At 41.9% G+C, this 26287-nt stretch overlaps 1 protein-coding gene across 10 annotated transcripts in view; it reads right to left on the bottom strand.

Moving 5' to 3' along the window:
* The window catches only part of VPS13D (vacuolar protein sorting 13 homolog D), a 256101-nt gene that overhangs the window by 197820 nt on the left and 31994 nt on the right, over window positions 1–26287 (bottom strand). For all 10 annotated transcript variants that reach the window (XM_027060372.2, XM_027060377.2, XM_027060374.2 and 7 more), the window contains 7 exons: window positions 25946–26078; window positions 21650–23863; window positions 19735–19886; window positions 15984–17015; window positions 12115–12205; window positions 9770–9896; window positions 8383–8563 (listed from right to left, as the gene is read on the bottom strand). In XM_027060372.2, the coding sequence (XP_026916173.2) occupies window positions 8383–8563; window positions 9770–9896; window positions 12115–12205; window positions 15984–17015; window positions 19735–19886; window positions 21650–23863; window positions 25946–26078 (3930 nt within the window). The remainder of the gene's footprint in view (window positions 1–8382; window positions 8564–9769; window positions 9897–12114; window positions 12206–15983; window positions 17016–19734; window positions 19887–21649; window positions 23864–25945; window positions 26079–26287) is intronic.

Here is a 26287-nt window from a genome sequence, read left to right as displayed (position 1 = left end):
CAGACCGGCTCAGGCCATGATTCTAGGGTTTGTGAACCGAGTACTGGGTCGGGCTCTCTGCTGCTAGCGCAGAACCTGCTTGGGATCCTGTCTCCCTCCTCTTTCTGCCCCTCCCCAGCTCACTCTCTCTCTTTTTCTCTCTCTCTCAAAAATAAATAAACATTTAAAAGAAAAAAAATCTTTGAAAGATAAGGGAACCTATGAACAGCTTCACGCCAACAAACTGACAATTTAGATGAAGTGGACAGATCAAGAAAACGGTAAAAGTATCCACAGACGGTAAGTAAATGAATGACGGTGGCTGTATTCCAACACAACTTTATGTATGCATGTGTTTATGTGTATATTCTCACAGGCCATAGTCTGCCAACTCCTGGAAAACTGAACACTGTTACCCTAAGATTAGACACAAGTCAGGGGTGTCTGCTCTTACCCCTTCTGTTTGACACTATACTGGAAGCCCTTGTCAGTGCCGTAGGGAAGAAAAAGAGTTGAAAGGCATACAGATTGAAAAGGACAAAGTAAAACTCTATTCACAGACAACATGACTATCTATGTAAAAAATCCTAAAGAATCTACAAAAAAGTAACCGGAACTGGTAAGTATATCTGGCAAAGTTGCAGAATGCAAGGTCAATGTATAAAAATCAATTGTATTTCTCTGTACAGTCAACAAAGAACTAGAAATTGACATTTTTAAAATATCACTTATAATAGCATCAGAAATATGAAATGTCTAGGGATCAATTTTTAATAAAAGATACATAAGATCAGTACACTCAAAACTACAAACACTGCTAAGAGAAACTGAAGACCTAAATAAACAGAGAAACACGCCATACTGAAGAAACAAAAGACTCAACACTACGAAGATGTCAATTCTCTGAAAGCTGACCGACAGATTCAACACAATCCCCAACAAAATTTCAACAGGCTTTATTGTAGAAATTGACACGCTGATTCTAAAATCCACATGAAAAAGCAAAGAATCTGGAATAGCCACAATTCTTTTCTAAACTTTTTTATTTTAAGGAATGGTTTCTATTTTAAAGTAGGCTCCAGACCCAATGTGAGCCTCGAACTCACAATCTGAGATCAAGAATCACGTGCTCTACTGACTGAGCCAGCCAGGTGCCAAAACAATTATGAAGACAGTTCCTTATGATGTTAAACACATAGTTACATGAAGCAGCAATTCGTCTCTTAGGTATTTACTTAAGAGAAACATATGTTCACACAAAGATTTCAACGCAAATGTTCACGGTAGTTTTATTCAGAATAGCCAAAAACTGGAAACTACCGAAATGTCCACCACGTGGGTGAATGGATGAACAAACAAATTTTATTACAAAGAACAGAATACTACTCAGCAATAAAACGAAATCACACTGCTGCTATTTGCAACAATACAGATGGATTTCAACCAGCATTACGTAAGTGAGAAAAGCCAGATACAGCTAGCCATGCTAGAAGATTTCATTTATAGAAAATTCTAAAAAAAAAAAAAAAAAAAAAAGGCAAAACTATTATAACAGAAAGCTGGCCAATGGTTGCCAAGATGCAGGGAGGGATCAGGGGGACTGTTTGCATAGGGAGACAAGGAAACTTTGTGGATAACAGAAATGTTCGAAAAATCTTGAGTGTAGCTGTGGCTATAAGACAGTACACAATTGTTAAAACTCATTGAATTGTACTCTTAATATTGGTTAATTTTATTAGAAGTAAATTATACCATAATAAAGATGGCAAAAAATATAATACGCTAATATAATGAAATGTTTCTCATACATTGGTCAGTGAAAAGTATAGATTACAAAATAGAACAAGACAGTCTTAATTTTCTACTCATTCCTATTTTTATTGTTTTTTGTCACCTATGAAAAACACTACTTTTTAAAAAGAAAAATATAGCCCTCATAATATAAAAAGCTCTTCTTTCTTGGGTGTTAAGCACATAAACAAGTCAGGGGAATTTACAATGCAGTAAATACTGTCTTCCCTTTCTAACTGTACATGAATTGTTGGTACTGTGTATCAACCCATGACTACTGCCTGTTTGCTTTGTTTTTTAAGTAAATTATAAAATTACAAATTACTCATCTTCACTGTAGCAAATGTAGACAGGAAAGCCAAACGAACAGAAGAAATCTGGTATCATCCATCACCTCACCTCCCGAGATAAATACTGGTACCATTCTGGCAGTTTAGTGGAGGAATTCAGAATGGGAATCCTGAAGCCCGACTACCTGAGCTGGAATCCCCACCCTGGCCACTTAGTAGTTTGGCAGCCTGGGGAACTCGTGAGGGCTCTGGGTCTCACTTCCCTTACCGACAAAATGGGAGGAATGGGCCCTCCCTTAAGAGCCATCGCGAGGATCAAATGACACCACACACCCAAGACACTCAAGCCCTTGTCGAGGGGCTATACTACTCGCACGGCAACCCCGTACCCTCTGAGTCCCGGTTTCTACACACATGTACACACACAGCTATATTTTATAAAGTTCAATGTATTCAGGGGCAGGTTCAAAATGAATAAACTATTGCTCGCACACTGTACAGCACTTCCTTTGTTAACATGCCTTAATAGTCGCACATTATTTAATGGGAAGAGCGGAACTGTGACACAGCCAGAGTTCTGGGCAAGCAGAGCTAAGAATTTCTGCTTCCTCGTGGATAAAACGGCAATAACACGCCTGCCCACCACTCCCTCACTGGCTATAATCACAGCTAATTCTGTTTTTGTCTGGTTTGTCTCAGCTCACTAAAACAGAAGCTCCATTAGGGCAATGACCTTGTCTCTCTCGTTTTCCATTATGTTCCCACTACCTGACATTGTACGACACGACATCTGTCAATAAACAGTCACTAAATAATTCAAGCAACTCAACAAACAAGCTTGTCATAAGGACCAAATAACATATAGGAAAGCACTCTGAGAAGTCCAAAGCATCATTAATATACTATTTAACAAACGGGCAGCATGCTTATTTGTGGTATCTCCGTTTTCCTCCTATACCTGAGTCCAAAGAAGAATAGCAAGAAAAATAACTCGCCACCGGTGACACAGCTTCAGAGTGGCGACACCCAGGTTCCAGACTGCTGCCCCAAGATTTCAGAATTGCAACACCCCATCTTAGCTCCACCAAAAATCTGCACTCCCGGTTGCTCAATGAATACATTAGTTTAAAATAAAAGAAACAACATATAAAGCAGAAGACACAGGAAAACTACATCACACTCCTAGTGTAAAAAATAAAGGAAACAATTTATATTTGGCCCAAAAAAAGGTGTATGATGCTCTTAAAACTGCAAACATCAAGATTAAAAAGAACGGTAAAGTTCTACTAGATCGTTATTTACATACACAGGAAAACACAGGAATAAAAGTCCAGCTACAGGGGCTCCTGGGTGGCTCAGTTGGTTAAGCAACCAACTCTTGATTTCGGCTCAGGTCGTGATCTCAGTTCGTGGGTTTGAGCCCCGTGTTGGGCTCTGCACTGACAGCACAGAGCCTGCTTAGGATTCTGTCTCCACCTCTCTCTGCCCCTCTCCCCCTTGAAAACAAATAAATAAACTTGAAAGAAAGAAAGAAAGAAAGAAAGAAAGAGAGAGAGAGAGAGAGAGAGAGAGAGAGAGAGAGAAAGAAAGAAAGAAAGAAAGAAAGAAAGAAAGAAAGAAAGAAAGAAAGAAAGAAAGAAAAGCAAGCTACAAGCCAAAGGTAGAGGACACTACCTGTCACCAGTACAATCAGGAGAAAGGAATTTAAATTTCAAATTAGCCTCAATCTTAGTAGCAGGTCTTTAGCTCTCTCCATGAATCTAAGCAATGCAAAATCTTAAACCTAAGTAATTCAAACTACTAGGATTAAAGATCCTTGAGCAGATCAGTTTTCCTTCAGAGCCCACAACTGCTCAAGACAGACTCTCATTCCTTAAAGGTCTACTGACCGACTGCTTGTCTTCCTCGATATAACAAAAACTTCAGACACTTACCTGTTTAATTCCTACTTATCCCAGAAGTGAAACCCAATGACACACTAACGTACAGTGTCATTTCCTAGCCTACTGAGTCTTCACAATAACTCACTGCTGCTTAAACCACACAGGTGAAAGTAATCGTTGTAAGGGTACGTAATAGACAACGTTTATTAGAAGTATCATATTGAGAGCCACAAAAACGTTCATGGCTTTGACCAAACAATATCACTTACAGGATTCAATACTGTAAAAATACTTCAAAAAATGAAGAAAAAATATGCGCACAAAGCTGTTCACAGAACCATAACTCATAAGAATGAAACACTGGAAACAATTTAAATGTTAAAAAACAGGGACATGGTTAAGTAAACTGACTTGATGGGTCATACAGTTATTAAATAGGACTGCTATGAAAAATGCAAAGCAAAATGGAAACAGATTATGAAAAAGGTTAACATGCTGGCTTCCAAAGTGTATGCATAAAACTGACACACTTTATGTTACATTACATGTATGTACTGTATGCTATTCCTCACTTCAAACGCTTTTTTAAAAAGCATACGTAGGTGGAATTAAAGTGTTTTTAATTATTTAGAAAATAAAAAATAAGGGACGCGTGGGTGGCACAGTCAGTTTAGCGTCCAGCTTTTGATTTCACCTCAGGTCATGATCCCAGGCTCATGGGATTAAGCCCCAGGTCTGGCTCCTCGCTGAGCATGGAGCCTGCTCAAGATTCTCTCTCTCACTCTGTCTCCTCCCAACCCCACCCCCTCCCCCACTTGTGCTCTTAAAAAAAGAGAGAGAGAGAGCGAAAGAGAAAAGAAAAATAAAAAAATAAAATAAAAAGCCTAAGCAGGTCATATATGCAACAATGTCATTTTACGCCATTATTGACCCAAAATAAAGAGGTTCACAAGTGTTGACAAGGATATGAATTCAAAGGAATCCTTACACATTGCCAGTGGGAATGTAGAATTGTCTAGGAAAACAATCTGGCACTATCTTGTAAAGATAAACACGTGTGTACCCCGTGGCCCAGTAACCCGCTCCTAAGTATCTCCGAGAAATTCTTTCACGTGTGCACCAAGAAACGTTGCACATGACAGCAAAACACCATAAACAACCCACATGTTCAACAGGAAAATGGATAAATCTGTGCATCACAAAACGAAATACAACAGTAAAATTAAACAACCGTGTAACAACCCGAATGTATCTAACTTAAATGACAATATGAAAATGAAAAAACGGGGCACCTAGGCGGTTCAGTCGGTTAAGCGTCTGACTTCGACTCAGGTCACGATCACACAGTTCGTGAGTTTGAGCCCCACATCAGGCTCTGCACTGATGTGCGGAGCCTGCTTGGGATCTTCTCTCTCTCGCTCTCTCTCTGTGCCCCTCCCCCACACACTTTAGCTCTCTCAAACAAACTTTAAAAATAAATAAATAAATAAATAAGAAAATGAAAAAAAAAAGCAAGTCACAGAACATTAAATACAGCTTAATACCATTTTTATAAAGATCAAAACAAATGAAACAAAAGATATTATATGGAAACTTTTTTGTTAAAGGGACTAGAAGATCCAAGAATCAGGAGAGCAGTTACCTAAGGAGTTGACAGAGGAGTGAGATGGGGAAGGAACATGTACAACGTTAGCCATGTTTTCATTTTTATTTTGGTGGCAGGTCATGAAGGTTCATTTTATTATCATACTTTGAAACTTACATGCTACAGATATTCTTTTAGGTGTGTCAAATAATAAATCTGTTTTAAAAGTTTCTAAAGAGAGGGGAAAAAAGGTTATACACTGATTACAATCATGGAAACATGCACAGGGAGAAACGAGAAAACAATGAAAACAGATTAAAACATACCTCGGGTGTACCTTGGTAAAACTGATTCTTTTTTTCCACATTCTCTACATGTTGACTGTGCTTTTGTATTTTTAAAAAATATATATTCTCTCAAAGATACACTGTTTCCAGGGAGAAAAACTGAGTGGTTGAGGAAAAGTAATTGAGAAGGAGACTTTTCTCCAAATGTCCTTTAACTTTGATTCTGTACTAAATCAATATGTAACATACTCAAAAAATTTAAATAATTTAAAATTTTTTTAATGTTTATTTGTGACAGAAAGCGAGAGAGAGTTCGAGCAGGGGAAGGACGGGGCGGGGGGGGGGGGACAGAAGATCTGAAGCAGGTTCGACACTGACAGCAGAGAGCCCAATGAGGGACTGGAACTCACGAAACACGAGATCGTGGCCTGAGCTAAAATCAAGAGTTGGACACTTAACCGACTGAGCCACCCAGGCGCCCCTTTAAAATAAAAATTTTTTTAAATTAACAACTCAGGAAACAATAGATGCTGGCGAGGACGCGGAGAAAAGGGAACACTTCTGCACTGCTGGTGAGAATGCAAACGGATGCAGCCGCTCTGGAGAACAGTATGGAGGTTCCTCAAAAAATTAAAAGTAGAGATACCCTACGACCCAGCAATTGCACTACTAGGTATTTATCCAAAGGATACAAAACTGCTGATTCGAAGGGACACATATGCCCCAATGTATAGAGGAGCACTATTAACAATAGCCAAATTATGGAAAGAGCCCAAATACACACACACACACACACACACACACACACACACACACACACACACTGGAATATTACTCAGCGATGAAAAAGAATGAAATCTTGCCATTTGCAATAATGTGGATGGAACTAAAGTGTATTATGCTAAGCAAAATAGTCAGACAAAGATAAATATTACATGATTTTTACTCGTGGAATTTAAGAAACAAAACAGATGAAGACAGGGGAAGGGAAGGAAAAATAAGATAAAAACAGAGGAGGCAAACCATAGGAGACTCTTAAATACAGAGAACAAACTGAGGGTTGCTGGAGGGGTGCTGAGTGGGGGGATGGGCTAAATGGGTTATGGGCATTAAGGAGGGCACTCACTGGGATGAGCACTGGGTATTCTTTGTAGGTGATGAATCCCTAAATTCTACTCCTGAAACCATTATTACACTATATGTTAGCTAACTTGCATCTAAAGAAAATTTAAAAAAATAAAATTAAAAAAATAACAAAAATAACAAAATAAAAAATTTTAAATGTTGTCACTATGAAGATAGTATCTATTTATTTAATTATAATCTTTGACCTAATGAAGTTCAAAAAATAAATAAGTTTTGGGGCACCTGGGTGGCTCTCAGTCGGTTAAGTGTCCGACTCTTGGTTTCGGCTCAAGTCATGATCTCACAATTTGTGGAATCGGGCTGGGCGTCAGGCTCTGTGCTGACAACACTGAGCCTGCTTGGGATTCTCTCTCTCCTTCTCTCTGCCCCTCCCCCACTCGCACACATGCTCTCACTCTCTCTCTCTCTCTCAAAGTAAATAAATAATTTTTTAAAAATAATAAACAAAGTTTTACAAAGGACTACATTATAATCATGTTCTGCGGTTCCCAAACTCTACGCCAAGACACCATAAGACGCTGCCGCACAGTCCCATGTGCGCTTGCCAGGACGTTTAAAATTTTTCAGGGAAACACATCATCTGTTGGACACTGCACATACTAGACTGAGTTAGTTCACATTCAGCGTTCGATCATGCTAGATTCCTTTCTATTATGTCACATCTTTACAAAGCTGGGTCTTCAGCACTTGCTGTGATAAAAAGCCAGTGCCACGAGACAAAGGATGTGGGACAGGAAATGAAGGCTGCCATGTCCAGCCTGGTTCCAAGTCTGAGAAGCTGCACAGTGCCCAAGGGGCACGTCCATCCCTACTAGCAAGTAATTTATCTACGAATGAAATAAAAATATTAGTCTTTCACTTACGTGTTATTTTTTTAAGTAGCTACTAAGTTGTTAGGACATGCGTACTTACTAAGTTGTTTAGACTTAATTATTTTTTAAATGCAAAGACCATTTGGTGTGTCTTTTGGCTTAGGACGTGCAGTGAAAATATTTCCAAGACACTAAGAGAACTATGAACTCAGAAGTTGGGAACCTCTAATCTCGTTGGGAAAAAACTCTCTTCATGTAACAGATATGTTCTTTGGAAACACTTTCCAAGAGAAGTATCCCAACTAAAGTACTAAAAGGGACCAGAAGTCTTAAGTGTTAGCCATAAATTTCGTTTATCTTCTTTAGAGGACGCTTAAGCTAAGCCTTAAAAGCCATTAAAACACGGAACCTTGCTGAAGAAATATAAGCTCTCCAATTACAGTAAGATTTCTGTAGACAATCGGCAGCATGGAGGACACTAGAAAGCATAAAATGACCCAAATACCTTCCCTTTTTTCAGTGAAATTTTCCAGACTTCTCTCTAGAGGCTTAAAAGTTCTATCGATCGGTCACACTGGAAAAGCAACGTGGAGAAATGAGCCTTCCTACCGTCTGCCCCTCAATAGCAGCTCGCTGGCGTCCTAAGACATCTTGCAGCTGAGTGAAATGCTGAATGAAGGCCACCACCTCCGCCTGAAAACGCTGCGTGTGCACATACTGTACGGAGGCCATCTGGAGGCTCACTCGAATGTCGTGTTCCCTCCGGAGCAGAGGGTCGGGCCGTCCATATCTGGGAATAAGAGCAAAAATGTGACTTGACAGCAAGATACAAGTTAGTATTGGAAGAAAACAGGCTCAGTTAGGGATTATCCCAGCAAACAGCTTTAACTATGAGAATTCGAATCTGCAACCAGGTTTGACAAAGCAAACTCCAGTAATTACTCCCTCTCTAAGCTGCCACAATGTGTTGAGGATGTTAAATGAGAGTCTGGTATGACCAAGGCCATGAACAGGTAGGCAGCTCTGGTGTTAAACTCTTGATTCCAGAACTCACGCAGAAGCCACCTGTGGTTCCACTGGGGCCCCTTTCCCTGCCTTTAGGGAAAGGGGATTATTCCTCCTCAAAGATTGTAACAATATGGACTCAAAAGGTACAAAAATAAGGTCATGAAATGATGGGGAAAGAAAAAATTAGGCAATGCAATCAGTGTTTCTGGGGAAAACAGTCTCCTGGAAGCAGAAAGAAGTCTGTTTACTTCAGTGAAATGTGGGCCAAAGAGGTTTAGCATGTACATTCCAAGACAAATTAGGAAACTTTTATGAATGGTTTTCAATTTAATGGGCATGGTATGCTCTCTCTTTCCCGCTCAAAAATAAACACCAAAAAAAAAAAAAAAAAAAAAAAAAAAAGGACAAAAGAAGAAAAGATTCAATATAGACTTTTATAGAGAAAAAAATGCATCATATAATTTAACATCTATATCTTCAACAACTTTCTCAGGCTGAAATCATTCCAGAATGTTGAAAGGGAGATGGGAAGTGATCTAACTTTGTCTTCTCAATATTGAGATAGAAAAACTGATTCGTGGAGATTAAGTGACTTGCCTAAGGTCACATAACAAGCCAGTGAGAACCCAGGCTTTTTAATATTCAGAATTATTTCGGGGTGTCTGGCTGGCTCAGTTAGTAGAGCATGCGACTCTCAATCTTGGGGTTGTGAGTTTGAGCCCCACGTTGGGTGTGGAGATTACTTAAAAAAAAAAACTTAAAGAAAAAAAGAATTATTTCAATCACACACCATCCGTTTATGAGGACTGAGTAGCCCACTTCAACAAAGATCCATTTTACTATAAATCAGGATTCCTTGCAACTAGATCATATCAATTTTACCTAAGATGGTAAAAACTTTTTTAAACTTTTATTGGTTTAGCCAACAAGAATTTGAAACAGCAACAAATATGCCAAAATGTCAAACGAGAAAAATGGGTATTTTTACTTAAAAGTTTGGAAAATGAGTGCTTCTTCTCCACTGGTAGTAAACCGCTCTCTGTAGAATTCTCCATGGGCTGTAAGGTCACTTAGGGACAGGCTCCCGATGCTCCCCTGCAAGGCCAGGTCTCCATCTAGGGATGTTAAAAATAGAACACACGCCTATGTATCTTTTTTTGTCATACACCTTAAATATGTCTAGAACAAAAACCGATCCACACATGCCTCAGACTTTTCACTATTTAATCAAATTAAATGTCAAAGGCTAGTTTTCATATTCCAAGGCACCCGCCAAAAACATTTTATACAGTATTTCAAAGTCTCAATGCAGAAGTCCAAAGGGGGTTGAAACAATACAGCAATATCATACTTTAACCTTTACGAGGGAAAGAAATTAAATGCATACAGAAATTAAAGGATAAAACATTTCTAAATACAGGGGCGCCTGGGTGGCTCAGTCAGGTAAGCGTCCAACTCTTGGTCTTGGCTCAGGTCATCATCTCACGGTTCGTGAGTTCAAGCCCTACATCGGGGTCTGTGCTGACAGTGTGGAGGCTGCTTGGGATTCTCTGTCTTCCTCTCTCTCTGTCCCTCCTTGCTTGTGTGCTCACTTGCTCTCGCTCTCTCTCTCTCTCTCAAAAATAAACATTTAATTTAAAATATTTCAATTTTTTTTTTTTATGTTTATTTTTGAGAGAAAGAAACAGAGTGCGAGCAGGGAAGGGGCAGAAGGAGAGAAAGAGACACAGAATTCTAAGCAGACTCCAGGCTCCAAGCTGTCAGCACAAAGCCTGACACAGGGCTCAGGCCCACAGACTGCGAGATCATGACCTGAGCCAAAGTCAGACGCTTAACCGACTGAGCCACCCAGGCGCCCCTAAAAACAACATTTCTAATTTTTTTTTTTTTTTTAACGTTTAGTTATTTTTGAGACAGAGAGAGACAGAGCATGAACGGGGAAGGGGCAGAGAGAGAGGGAGACACAGAATCAGAAGCAGGCTCCAGGCTCTGAGCCATCAGCCCAGAGCCTGATGCGGGGCTCGAACCCACGGACCGCGAGATCGTGACCCGAGCTGAAGTCGGACGCTCAACTGACTGAGCCACCCAGGCACCCCAACATTTCTAAATACAGACAGAATGGGATCCTTTCTGAGATGAAGACCACTAATTAGAATTAGTGAAACAGCATAAGGTCTATCAACTGCGCGATGGATAAGAGAATAAAGGAGGAAGCATCAGATATGCCAGCTATTCAGGCATTTAAGTGGGTGTCAGTGTGATTTAATAAAAAATTGCAATTAATGAGACAGACACTGGAGACAAGATTTAAAACTACTCTGGTGTCACAAGAGTGAAACCCCCTGAAGGTGGAAAAGAATAAAGAAGGATGTTAAAACATGCACACCTGGGTGTTCACCTACAATGACTCATTCTTCACATGGTATGGATAATAAAAAGCGATACTGCAAACTGCTGCCTCCATGAAGCAAATTTTATCATCATAATTAGCACTACAAAGCCGTGACTTAGGTGTTTATATCTGGCATGCTAGTTCAGCTCTCAGTGAATTGAAGACACATAACTTATTTTGGACTCATCGTCACCTAACAAAAATACCCAAGCTTCTCCCAATTTTTAAAGACCTATCTCCTCCAAGCTTTTATAAATTAACTTATACCAGACGTGAAATCTCATTTCAGTTCATTCCTCCCCCCAAAAGACATTTCCATTTTTATTACAGAGTCAACATTTGAGCTCTGTGATCTTCCACTATTAAGGAAGGAGGAGTGTTTTACTCACACTTTATAAACCTCTGCTATTTAGAACTCGACATGGCTGATCACTTGTGTTCCACTAAGAACTTCTACCTGCACAGTCCCGTTGGAAAGAATGCCGGCTCTGCCACATCCTCGTGCCTGAAATCATGCGCCCTATCGAAGGCTCCCTCTACTAATGCAATAGAGGGAACCTATTCCCCGGTTTCCCAGGTGTAATTACTAATAATGCCCCCTTTCACTCTCAAAATGTTCCAATTTGGACAAAGAAAAATTATATAGTCACCCCAGACAGAGTTTGTTAAAAACACGGATAGATGCCAGGGCTCCAACCCAACCTAATGAATCACATTTTTGGTAGCGGGGGGAGGGGGGGGGGCAGGGTCCCAGACACCTGCATTTTTAACAAGCTGTCCACATGATTCTGATCCATAAGCCAGTATTCGGGAACAACCACCGGGAATCCAGTGATTCCACACCCTATTTGCATGTGAGGACAATTAGATTTGTGAGAAAAGGAGGAGGAGGAGGTTCAAATTCTTACCAGATTGTGCAAGTTCGATTTCTCCCCACTTACCAATCATTTCCAGGTGTGCCGCTAATTTGGACACACTCGCTTTAGCCAGCTCACTGGTGGTCTTATTCAGCACGAGAGAGAGCGAATGCACCTAAGAACGTGGGACATAAAGCAAGGCAGATCTTACTGGGGGAGAAAAGGCATCTTTCAGGCAAACAGCAAAACCCAACGGAGGGAGATGCACAAAGGCTCAGGAAATGTGAGGCAGCACTTCTGTGGACGCCGGTTTCCTTTCGGCCCTCTTCAGCAGTCAAACCATGATCTAAGGAGAGAGCTGAGGAGAAAGGGGCTCCACCAGACACCCCGAAACCCAGGGCCTGTGGTATAGCGTCTCTGCAGTCGCCTTGTCTATACTCTGTTAGTGAAATGGGTTGGGTTATAAAACAATTTTTCTCATTGTTTGCGCATGTGTTTCATATTGCATTCTTCTGTCATCGCTCATAGAGGTTCATTAAGTAAAGTCTCAGCCTAAGAAATCTGTCCAAGCAAAATGATAAACAGGATTTAGAATCCCATTTAATCCCTGGACAAATATTTAATAGAAGCCCCTGGTGACCAGTGGGACTTCACCTAGGAACCACAATCAAACATTTTCTTTTCAAGGGACAAGCAGAAACAGAAGAAAGCCAAAACCCTCTGTCTTAGGATCTGCATTCTTTGTAACAAATAAATTCATTATGGGGGCGCCTGGGTGGTTCAGCTGGTTAAGCGTACGACTCTTGATCTCGGCCCAGGTCATGATCTCACGGTTCATGAGATGGAGTCCCACGTAGGGCTCTGGACTCATGTCACAGAGCCTGCTTGGGATTCTCTCTCTCTCTCTCTCTCTCTCTCTCTCTCAAAATAAATAAATAAACTTAAAAAAAATCAAATAAACACAGTATGGTAACACTGTCATTTTAAATATTCAAAGGACTCGTATCTCTACGATGTGTTGAGACAGGAGCCTTAGTGTCGTCACTGGGGAAAAGGGATCAGTTGGAGAGAAGGAAGGAGAGAGGAGGTCAAACCTCAATTCACATCCCTGCTTCCAAATGCCACACTCACCCCTTTCTCTTCAGTGCCTACCGCTAAGCAGGTGCTCAGGAAACATCTGATGAATGAATGATAAAAAAGACGGGGGAAGAAAGAGAGAAAAGAATAGGAAGAAAGGCAGGAGAAGGAACATCTATAGAGAAAGGCAGAAAAAAAGGAGGGGATTACTACAGGTGCAGTGGCCTTGGAGGCCCCTCCAGCGCCATAGAGCCTCCACGGCAGAAAGTTTTTTTGTCACAGACACACAGGTCTCAAGGAAATGAGATTATCAAGTAGGAGGGAAACAGAAAACCTCTAGCCACTTAATCACCCAAGTAACAAATACAGTGGGGCTAAAAATGCTTTCATTAGAGGAATCCAGCTGTCACCACCTGACCCCACTCTTAACACAAATCCTAGTGTCCCTAAAAGTGGGACAACCAAACACTGCAATCCCCTCTAGCACAATACAACAAGAAGCACCCAGCACGACCTACCACATGCTCTTAACAAAAAGCTGAACCTGAATCTGATGAGGCCTCTAGAGCTAACTTCCATTTCTAAAATTAGAAGATAAAAGAAGTCAATGGCACCAAAAGAAAACAAAAAGACAGATCCAGAATGTGCGACACTCTACAGGACACATTAGCCCGGTTTCTACAAGCCAGTGGCACGGGGTAAATAAAGACTGGTTTTCTTTAATCAACAGAGATTTAGAAGAAATGAGAGCAAACGGAACATGTGAACCTATTTTGAACTCACATTCAAAAGATTCATATATCATTTTATTTAATGCTCCCCATTTTGTAGACAAAGAAACTATGGCTCAGAAAAGCGAATTATTCCAATGAATTGTAGAGATCACAGGGAAGTTTCTTAACCACTCATATCTCTACAATCCATCAGCAAAAGGGCTATTTTGAGATAATCAGAAAGATCTGATTATAGACGGGTCTTACACAATACCAAGAAATTCTCGTTAGAGTTAGTTATGTAAGATAACGTCATTTTTTAAAAAAAAATGACTACTGAGGCATGTAGAGGTAAAATGATATATCCGGAATTTGCTTTAAAATATTTCAGCAAGGGGCGCCTGGATGGCTCAGTCGGTTGAGAGTCCGACTTCGGCTCAGGTCATGATCTCACAGTTCGTGGGTTCGAGCACCACGTTGGGCTCTGTGCTGACAGCTCGGAGCCTGGAGCCTGCTTCCGATTCTGTGTCTCCCTCTCTCTCTGCCCCTCCCCTGCTCACCCTCTCTTTCTCCCTCTCTCTCTCTCAAAAATAAACATTAAAAATAAATAAAATAAAATAAAATAAAATAAAATAAAATAAAATAATTCAGCAAAAAGAAAAAACGAATAAAGTAAATGTGATGAATCTCAAAGGAATTAAGTAAATGGAAGTTCCTTCAACTGTTCTTTTGTGTTGTCTGAAAATTCCCACAATAAACATGTTTTCAAAAATTCTTATTCTAAAACAGCCCACTGCCGAGGGGCATCATCTAGTCTCGTTCTCTTGTGAAGCCGCTTACACTCCATCTGTACAAGGCCCCCAGAGCGCTTCCACACCCAACACCAAGGGGCTCCTGAGGCCCTCCGTTACAGGCACCACAAGACTGAAGTTATGGGTACCAACACGTGACGTCCAAAACAAGGGCTTAAGCCTCTCCGATTTCCATCCATCTCGCTAACCAAGGTGCCGGGGGACTCCGCGCTGCCCCGGCACTCACTCGCACACACTGAGCAGGGGAAGTGAGACTCGTTCGTGGCCAACTCTGCCCTGGAAGCTCTTCCATTTCTAGAAGAATGCAGCCTCCTGCCAGCTAAGGAAAGAAGAAGATAGCAAGTGGATTACATGTGATTCTCCCCGGCGGCAGGTGCAAGTCTGCATTGGAGAAGGCAGGTAGACGAACTTCACCCTCCAGACACACACATAACCAGCCACTGCAGGGAGCCCAGGGCTCTGGAAGGTGCTAGATGCTGTGGTGTGCCCCCAAATGGTCAATTAAATTGAACTGCTTACACATCTTACCGTGCTCACGCACAGAGCAGAATAACCTTAAATTCAAACGCTACTTTTTATGTGTTCTTAAACATTCGCAATACGAGTACCAAGGACAAGTATGTGTAAGTAAGTACAGTGAGCCACAGTACAGCAAAAATAATGCCAGCTATCGTTCACTGAATGCTTACTTCATGCCACGCGCTGTGCAAAGGGCCTTGCCCATTTAGTCCTCTCACACAATCCTTGCAACATCCCGACGACAGAGGCACCATCCAACACCCCCAGTTTATAGGTGAGACAATCGAGGGAGAGAGAAGCTAAAAACTGTGCCCAAGGCCACACAGCTATAGGTTACAGCAGAAATGCCAGGATTTGGACCCGCAGGCCGTCCTGAGGCTCCAATCTCAAGGGCTGGCCTGTTGCCTCAAAAAGCCAGTAACGATCTCAGCGAGCAGGGAGACCACATCCCAGAGTAGCTACCATGCACCAGACACCTGGCCAGGTGCTTTACGTGCATTACCTCACTCGGTTATCTTAATGAGTCGAATGATGGAAGGCAACCAAACGGATGGGTGATGGGAAAAAGAGGAAACTGAGGCTCCAAGAAAATAAGGCATTCCACTGAACTGCACAACCCAAAGAAATACAGGTTACTTAAACCATTTGTTTTCCATGCCTCCCGATGGGCTTTATACAAAAACCTCTTCTAAAATATTAACAGGCATCCAGACTATAGATAGCTCCCCTGCCAACAAGATCTACTTTCTAGAGTAAATGTGCAACGGGCGCACGTAAGTGAACACAGCAAAATTCATTCCTGGAACTTCAAGGAGCCAAAGGGAAGTGATACCTTGAGATCCAGCTTGGTGTTGACTGGATCCTGAAGTTCAGACTCTACCAGAGCATTTGATTCTGACTTCACATTTTGTAGAATGTCCTCAGGAGGTACCTTCATTGCATGGTTGTCTGCAGTGGAACCAATTCCAAAAAAATCCAGTATCACCACCCACGTTTGCAGCGTGATCAGTACATCCAAGCAGTTAAAATCAACATCAATGTTCCGGTTAACTCGACTGTAACTGGAAGAGAATTCTGGATGTTTCTTATCCACCAAGAATACATTGATATGTACCAAAGAATCATCAAATTTACTCTTTCCAGCAAGTATCTTGGGCTCGTCTACTGTTGGAGAAGGGGGTGGAGTCAAGGGATAGTCCTGGTCTTGGACTTCCTTTGGCTTCTTCCGGGATGCCGAGGTGGGTCTCTGATACAGCTGGAAGACATTAGGAGCTTCTTCCATGTGGGAAGGGAGAGACCGAGGCATATCAGGATATTCCACATTGGATACTGAAGGACAGGACTGAGAGAGATATTCTTTTTGTGCTAAACTAGATGGCTTAGGGGCCCCCCGAGACACCATCAGGTTCTTATATTTGGAATCCGGATTCTTCTCCAGTAAGTCTTCCATGAGCAGAGAGCGCAGGGCAATCTGAATGGATAAAGTCTGAGGATGGTCTTTACTGAATTCTACCTCAAAATCCTGAAACTTTAAGCTCACAAGACCCTGGGCCCCCAAAGTCAGATCTCCACTTAGCTGGACTTGAAGCTCTGGGATACAAAAGTTGGCTTGAATCTGGGTAAAGGACTTGACTTCCTTCAGAGACAAGGACTTTTGAGAAGAGTTAGAAAGGCTGGAGTGGCTGAACAATCCATTCTCCTTCCTTTCAATGGAAGGTTCTCCACAGGTACTGAGGGAAGGCAGAGGAGAATTAGGGCAAGGTGAGGAGGCAGCAGTGACTGGAAACTTATTCAGATCTTCACTATACACAAGATTGTCCAGTGTCTGTAAAACCTGCTCATATACATGCTTTGCTAACACCACCTGTAGTCAAAGAGAAAAATGTAGTTATTCCACTACTATTATTAACTGCGCTCAGATGCACCGCCCACAAATTTCCATAGTTGATGTCCATGGGTTTCCCCAAGACGTTCTAAATTGGATGACAGCAGGAACTATCCCTTCTGTTTCTTTTCTGTCCTTACCTCTCTGTGACCCATGTCTACCGATGAGGCCCTCCTGCCGCCTCCCCCAGCACCTCACAAAATAATCTTTACACAACCAATGTTCAGTTAGTCCTGTTGACTGTGGGCCTGAATCAGCAAAATCACTCTGTCTAAACCCACAAAAACAACACCAGAAATCGATGGGAAAACTGCCAAAAGTCTACTGTGGCTACACCACAGGACTGAGAAACAAGGCTCAGGGTTCTAAAACTCGCCGATCATCCCCAGTTAGGGTCATAACCTCTGTTTTTACTTCAGCTAAACAAACAAAGTGTTTTTTAATGACAATAATGATAAGTCATGATTACTTACGTTTTCTCTCCCTTACTTTGGTTTTAATTACAATTTCTCATTAAAAATATTTTCACAAAAGCTTTTTAAGTATTTATGGGCAATTTTTTAACAGGAATTCCAAACAGATATAGAAATGACAGAATTAGAAAGTGATCGTTTTACAGCCCCCAATGAACTAACATAGCCCATCAGAGGTCATCCGTGGAATCGGCCCTTCTATGAACGACCAGCAGGGAATTTTACAATGGGCAGATTGAGTTCTTGTCACCTGCACGCAATCAACAATTTGAGCATCACTAACATAAAGACAACCAAGCATTATGTGCCTCTTGAAATAATGCAATATGAAGGACCCAGCACCACGCTGAAGTGTTCTGGCCAAAAAAAGAACCTGAATCCAAATAAACCTGTAGAGTGAAGGTATAGTTTACAGGAAATGTGGGAGAACAAGTGACACCATAACCAAACAGCCAAATCTGAATGTGGGACAACCTAAGGGCCACTGCCTGACTTCTCACAATAACAGCGTGCAGGGAAAACATGAAAGAAACTGAACAGAGACCCACACGATGTATCATGCAAACGGATTGTACGGGTCTCATTTGGATCCTGATTCAAACAAACTAAAAGTGAAAACACATTTTTTTAACTAATCAAAAATGTCTCTGAAATCCAAAAATGCATTAAAATGTATTACGTTACATGGCGTGCCTCTGTGGCACAGTCAATTACGCATCCAACTTTCGATTTCAGCTCAGGTCATGGGCTCACGGTTTGTGGGATCAAGCCCTGCATCAGGCTGCACGCTGACAGCTCAGAGCCTACTTGGGATTCTCTCTCTCCCTCTCTCTCTGCTCCTCCCCAACGTGCACGCGCTCGTGCTCGCTCTCTCTCTCTCTCTCTCTCTCTCTCTCAAAATAGTAAACTTTAAACTATTCCACTTTTGTGTATGTTTTTAAATTTTCACAATATTTTAAAATTAAATTATTAAATATTAATTTGAAGAATGATTTACAGTAATTTTTAGAAGATTTTCATCAAAAGCCACACTAAGTCAATGGTAAACATAATAATCCAACAGAATTCATGTCATATGCTAGATTTAAGGTGAAAAAAACCACCCTAGTAGCCACTACTGATAAGGCAAAAAAGCTTAACCAGGAAGGGAAAGTTTTGGGGGAAGTCCTCTCACCCAGGGACACCTATTCAGGTGATGTCAAAAGGTCCGCGCATTCTGGAGCACCTGGGTGGCTCAGTCAGTTGAGCGTCTGACTTCAGCCCAGGTCATGATCTCGTGGTTCACGAGTTCAAGCCCCATGTCGGGCTTTGTGCTGACAGCTCAGAGCCTGGAGCCTGCTTCGGATTCTGTGTCTCCCTCCTTCTCTCTGCCCCTCTCTAGCTTACTCTCTCTCTCCCTCTCTCAAAAATAAAATAAAAACATTGTTTTAATTTAAATATTGAAAGGTCCATGCATTCTGTTAACAGCACTCCTGAGCTACTCCAGAGCAGCTGCCAGATACAGACTAGAGACCAATTACTGCCCAAAGCGAGGGTCCACTGTCCCAAGAGCCTGCCTGTCCCTACTATTTTATAACGATATACTCTTTGCTCTTATCCCTGTGAAAACAGGAAGAACGACATTTTTGAAGGAAAAAGGATGACAGTTGCATACACATATAGTCACCACACACACAGGCATACTCACGAAACACACACACACACACACACACACACACACACACACACACACACAATCCCTATCTCGGCCCATTCCATTTCAAAAAGAGTAAGACTAATTCTCCCTTGAAAGGATCTGTCAACAGCTCAAATAATCAGATTGTTTCATAGGCTGAGCCAAGCATGTCAAAAGAGTGACAAGAACTATATCCTCCTGGGAAAGACAGGCTCTGACTTTTCCAGCAATAATTTTGCCTGCTTCTGAATGGCAATGGAATTAAAGATCTGCCCTCTCCCTCTACATAACTCACCACTCCTCCACATGAAGACGGCTAACAAAACCAATTCCCCAGTGACAAAAGGGTACAGTGATAGGGCTCCACATTTACAGAACAAGTTATCAGCAGTAATACACGGTCACACTGTCTCTTTGAACTTACATATTTTCCTTCTAACATTTCATATATACACATACGTAACATAACAAGATATGAATACACTGATGTATGTATAAAGTAAATATATGACTTCAACTGTCCAGACATGAAAATCAACAAGGTGCTTACCTGAACTGGGTTGACAAATTTCCCTTCAATCTTCATGATGCTAGAAGTTCCCAGGTCATCTGGACTAAGGGAGAAAGTCAATTCAGATTCTCTCTCTATAGGGATCTTCTCCAGTTTAAACTGAATGGTGGTATTGTTCAGGATGTGAAATGCTGGCGTAACAGAAAAAAATGACAGACTGGAAAAACTAGTATTTATCACATCATTGCTGATTAAGTATAGGGTATATAAAATAGAGCCCATGAGTCATTAGGCCCAGAGAGCAGAAAAGCTTGGCACCTGGGGTGTACAATTGAGTACAAACTTATATTACTATCCTAAGAACAAAACCCATAGTAAGCAGAGTATAGCATAAACTTATACACAAAAAGAATCAATATTTTCATGACATGCTCCATTTGATGGCTTCAAAACACAATGGGGTGAACATTAATCCAGGCGAGGTCTCTAAGCTTCCCTTAGCCTCCCAAGCCAGCATTTTCCAAACCGAACTGCTCATCCCCTACCCAGTTTTCAATTACAGATTGCTCCCTCTTACTGGGCATACATCAAAATCAAGAACAATATCAGGTTCTAAGTGAACAAGCAGAGAAAACAGTCTTGGGAGAAGGAGGTTAAGTGAACTGGTGAATTAACATCTGAGAACCACAGAAGGAGAAGTTCTCAGAGGCATGAATTTCTTCACCAATAAGTAAAGCCAGGCTTTAGGGCTCACCTGATGTCTGCAGATGCCAAGACTAATAATAGATTGAACTGTTTGGTTTTAGCAGATCAGATCGAGAACACAAATACAGGCATTTTATTCCTAGAACTCTGGACCACCAACCCATTACAGAGGATGGAAGAATACTGAAAGGGAAATATACCATCTGCAGACTAAATTTCATATTCCACTTAGGTCAATCCCTCCAGCTATCCTGGACTACAATATTTAACTAGCAAAGACCTACAGCTGGAACTGAAAAAAAACAGATGTATTTGACCAAATTAAATAACACTCTAGGGGTATCTGGATGCTCAGTCAGTTGAGTGTCCAACTTTAGCTTAGGTCATGATTTCATGAGTTTGAGCCCCACATCGAGCTCTCTGCTGTCAGCGCAGATCCTCTGTCCCTCTCTCTCTGCCCCTCCCCTGCTCACGCTCTCTCTCAGAAAAATAAACCTTTTTTAAAATTAAAATAAATCGGGCGCCTGGGTGGGTCAGAAGGTTGAGTGTCTTGACTTTGGGCCAGGTCATGATCTCGTGGTTCATGAGTTCAAGCCTTGCATCGGGCTCTGTGTTGACAGCACAGAATCTGGAGTCTGCTTCAGATTTTGTGTCTCCCTCTCTCTCTCTCTGCCCCTGGCCTGCTCACACTCTCTCTCTCAAAAATAAATAAAAATTTTAAAAAATAAAAAATAAAATAATGCTCTAACAGACCCCACCCTCTAAAGCAACCCTGTAAATAAGCACTCACCCAACACTAAAGAGCGCCACTTAAAAAAAAAAAAAAAATCTTACTTTGCCAAATATGGTTTCTAATGGAAAAAACTAAAAACATACCAACCTGATATGAAGCATTCTATTAAAACTCTATTTGGATTTCTTAAATATTCACTGGGGATAATTACAATTTTTTTTTCTTTTTTTCTTTTTGAGAGAGAACAATGGAGGAGGAGCAGAGAAAGAAAGGGACAAAGATCTGAAGCGGGCTCTGCATTGACAGCAGCAAGCCCAACGCGGGGCTTGAGCTCACAAACCATGAGATCATGATGGGAGCCAAAGCTGGACGCTTAACCCACTGAGCCATCCGGGCATCCCTCACTGGCGATAATTCTAAACAAAAAGGTTATTTGTTGTTGTTTTTAGCAAAGTACTACATAAGCTGTGTTGAGAATCTTTAGATAAAATGAGACAAAAGATTTACGCGCCTCACCTTGACCTCTATGCAAAGATTCAAAGAAATCGTGTCGGGTGAAATGAGCTTCCTCTTGACTATTGGCACTGGCAGACCCAGAAGGAGAACCAAACGCCCGGATGACTTCGGACCCAGGACCCTCTCTGCCTGCCAACTGGGTGCAATTCAAAGAATATAACTTAATGTCTTTAATTTCCACCTGCAGGCGGTCACTTCTGGATTCATCATCTCCTGACACAAAATTCTGGATGAATATCTGTCCCAAGTGTCCCACCAACAACTCAGGACTCCCAGGCTTTCGAGGGATTGAAACAACAGGGGATTCGATGTTTATGTTCAAGATTAGCTTCACGGTGTCGGAATGAGACGCAGCGAGGCCAAACCCATACATTTCATTTTCTTCAAAGATGGAGGCTTCCCGAGTCTTCCTTGGAGTTTCAAAGAGTGACACCATCTCACTGTATTCGGCCGTCTTGGTGGCGAGTACCGTAGTGACTTTGGTAGCTGCGCTTTTCAGCATACTTCGGAAATTCTCCTCCAGTTCATCCATGGACAATGTCAACTCCTTCAAGAATTTGGCAGAGTGGTTATAATGCAAGGAAGCCATCTTGAGGTTGAGAAAACACTCCTGTTTAGATTTCTCAACAAATGTGAAACTCAAAGCTTCACTGAGGGCCGCATCTTCCATTCTGACAAATACAGATTCAAAGTAGCCAATATCACTGACGATATTTTCATAGCCTATGGAATTCCCAATGCTGACAACGTACTGGTTCTTAACATTATCTTGTGTCAGGTCCATAAGCTGCAAGCAGCCGAGAGAACCATTCACGTCAAACGTGCTGCCCATTGAAACGTTCACTTTGGTGCCGCCAATGCTCGCGGTGGCGATTTTTCTGCCATGTTTCTCGCCGTTGGCCATTCCCACCGTCCGAACGAGCAGTAAGTTAAGCCTGTGGATCTCCACTGCAACCTCAGTGTTTTGTTCGTACGTAGACTGGTAAGTTCCTTCTTCCCTAAAGCTTCTTTCAAAATCGGTCATTAAAGGCTGAGGACTCAAGTCGTCTTTTTCCTTGGGAAAAGATTTTTGAAGAAAACCAATCAGCTCCACGATGGTCTCCGGGTTTAGGATAATATCCAAATTATTCACCTGTAATGAAATCACCTGAAGAGTGCTGTCCAAATTCATCGACGGGCACTCTGAACTCACAAACTGATATTCCAGTTTAATGAGGGACTCCTGCTCTTTGGTGAGAATTTTCTCAAGGGCAACACCAGCAGCTGACGGGTCGTTCAGCGTGGCAGCATGAGTGAGGTGAACCGCATTGGGTCCAGAGACAGGGGACTGGGCCCTGCTATCCCGGAGGCTTCCTGTTGGGATATCAAAGCTCAGGTTCTTATGCGAAGCCATCAGAAGGTCAAAATCGGCACCGTATGTCTGCATCGTGTCCACCAGGAGCAAACCGTGAACCGTCAGGGAGACCTCAGCATCGTAAGGCCTCTTCACAAAGTGAGCATTGGTCCCAAACACCTTGAGCACGGAAATGTACCGGCCATTGCTCTCAACACCAAGCTGCATACAGTTCACTTTAAATTCAGCCAGGAGGAGCTGTGATTCCACCAGAACCTCCCGGGTATGCTGCTCTAACATCACAAAGCTCTGGGTTAAATTCATTACCGAGTCTTGCAAACTTCCCCGCTGCCCCGCTTGGGGAAAAATCTGCTCTTTAAACTGAGTGTCAGAAGCCTTCGTTTCTGGGGTGGTCAGGAGAGCAAAGCAATTCTTCAGGGCAGATATTTTATCTTCATTGATGTGGATTTTTAAGTCTGGTAGGTTGCCCGAGAGCACGGCTCCAGGGTACTTGGGATCTGAAGTATAAATCAATCGACGTTCTAACTGTAGGTGAACGTTGAATTTCTCAACCACATGGGTTGGTCCCACATCAATATCCTGGACATGCTTCCAATTGTCCTTCACTCGTCCAACCATGATCTGGAGGTCCATAAACGAGAGGGAGTACCTCTCATACATCTTTGTGCTCATTAAATGCGCTTGAAGCTGCTCTTCACTGAACTCAACTCCAGGAAATGGAGGTGTTTTCCCTCCATTACTGCTGCTTGTCTCAGGAGGTGGGGTGTTGGGAGGTGTGGCAAGAGGTGTCTTATATTCGTCATCACTAAACTGGTTCTCTTCAGATGCCGGCCCATCCCCACTTTTCCTCTTGGAGTCATCTGCAGATAAAAAAGAGAAGATTCGGAGTATATGTCTGCTCCTTCCTTACTCTTTCCTTCCATGTAATAATTAAGGAAAAGAGAGAATCAACCAACCCCAACTTTACAAAATAAATGGATGAAAGCTCTAAGCATAATATTCTCATTTTACCAGTGATTCAGTGTAAACTTATTTATGAATTCTGAAATCAAGACACAAGACAGAATTCTAAGATGGAGCCCTGCTGACACAGGGACACGCGTCGGGGAGCAGAGACCAGTAACCCACTTCCCCGCCACCTGAGCTGCACTGCCACGAGCCGCTCTCACCAGCCATTCTTACATCACTCTCCACAATCATCTATCTGTTCACCTTGTTCCCCACACCAGAATGTTCCAAAAGAACACAGGTCCCATCTGTCTTACTCACCAACACCCCAAGTGCCCAGATCAGTGCTTGGCAAGCAGTAACTACTCAGTATCACACTCCAGCCCCAGAGCCCACACTCAACCCCTGTCTTCTACAGACTTCTACAGCCCAGTCTTGTACACCTCAGCGCGGAGTCAACTACAAAATCACACCACTGGGTTCTCTCACCCACATCTCCGCTCCATGTTTATGCTGTACAAGTTCAAGTAGGTGCTTTCCATGGTTGTGAGATCCTCTTCTTTAGATCTGATCCCCCTTTAACATCCCTCATAGCACCAAACTTTCCCACTCCCGTTCAAACCCTCTACCTCTTCTCTTTTGGGTCTTACTCAGTGAAGATAAGGCTGAGTTTATTTGATAAGCTCCCTCAGCCTTTTACCCCATGAATCCCCTTTCTTCCCCCCATCTCAAGGTAAACAATAAATACTGTTTTAGATCTAATGACAGTAATAAAATAACCTCCCAGGAGTCCCTTTTTATATATGTCCCTTATGTCCCTAAATAGATTAAATCTCCGTTCTTGAAATAAAGTGCTGAGAAATAGTGTTTCTTGAAATACAAAACGTGAAGGGCACCCGGGTGGTTCAGTCGGTTAAGCGTCCAGCTCTTGATTTCAGCTCAGGTCATGATCTCATGGTTCCTAAGACTGAGCCCCACACTGGGCTTTACACTGACATCACAGAACCTGCTTGGGATTCTCCCTCTCTCTCTGCCCCTCCCCTGCTCGTGCTCACTTGCGCGCTCTCTCTCTCTCTCTGAAAATAAATAAACTTTAAAAAATAAACTAAAATACAAAATGTGACATAAGAAATACAAATAAAAACCGCAATGAGAGACTACTTTCCACTCATAAAAAACGGGCTATAATACAGAAGACAGGTAACAAGTGTTGGCAAGGGCGTAGAGAAATCGAAACCCTCATACATCGCTGGTAAGATAGTAAAATGGTGCTGCCTTTTGGAAAACAGTCTGGCAATTCTTCAAAATGTTAGGTGCTGCCTTTTGGAAAACAGTCTGGCAATTCTTCAAAATGTTAAACATGAAGGTCACCATGTGACCCAGCAATTCCACACTGAAATACACCCAAGAGTTTGAAAATATGTGTACATAAAAGCCTGTACATGAACGTTCACAGCAGACACAACCCAAATGTCCACGAGTTGATGAACGCATGAACAAAACGTGGCATATTCACCCAAAGGAATATTACTCAGGCACAAATAGGAATGAGGTAGAATCTTCACCACAGATAAATCTTGAAAACAGCATGCTAAGTGAAAAAAGTTAGACATAAAAGGCCACATACTGCATGACTGTATTCATATGAAATGTTCACAAGAGTCAAATCCACAGATAGAAAGGTTAATGGCTGGCAGGGCCTGGGAGAGGGGATAATACAGAGTGACAGGGGATGGGTCTACAATTGCTTCATTGGATGACGAAAACGATCCAGATTAGATAAAGCAGCGAAAGGCATGATTCTGTCAATATCCCGATAACAACTGCACTGTCCATCTTAAAACGTATCCCAATACAGCTATTATCAAAAAAAGTAACAAGTGAACTCTGGAGTTAAAACGTCATAAAAAACCTTTTTAAAACTTTACTTGGCTAAGAACAGACCGATCAATTTATGCAAGGTGATGTTTTTATCACTCCGTGTTCACACATACCTTGGGAATTTGTCAACAGCATTCTCCCTAGATCCACGACAACTAACACGGGATTCTTGAATTTGAAATCATCAGGAAATATCACCTGAGGGGCCGAAATATCTAGTCGCACGGTCCACCTTTTACTTTCCTCCTGTAGAAGTAAAATAAACTGCAAATAAATAATTTATAACACAACTACAAAAACTGAACAGCTCTATCAGCTGGGGCTCAAGCCTTTCTGAAAGCCACACCCAGGGTACGGAGTGACTTCAAGGTATTAGAGCAAAAAGTTTAAAAGAAAAGTAGATCCAGGGGCACCTGGGTGGCTCAGTCAGTTAAACATCTGACTCTTGATTTCAG

This window comes from Acinonyx jubatus, chromosome C1 (assembly GCF_027475565.1).
Source record: "Acinonyx jubatus isolate Ajub_Pintada_27869175 chromosome C1, VMU_Ajub_asm_v1.0, whole genome shotgun sequence".
Classification (NCBI taxonomy): Eukaryota; Metazoa; Chordata; class Mammalia; order Carnivora; family Felidae; genus Acinonyx; species Acinonyx jubatus.
The sequence above is the reverse complement of the archived record's forward strand: the minus strand, read 5'-3'. Positions and strand labels throughout refer to the sequence as shown.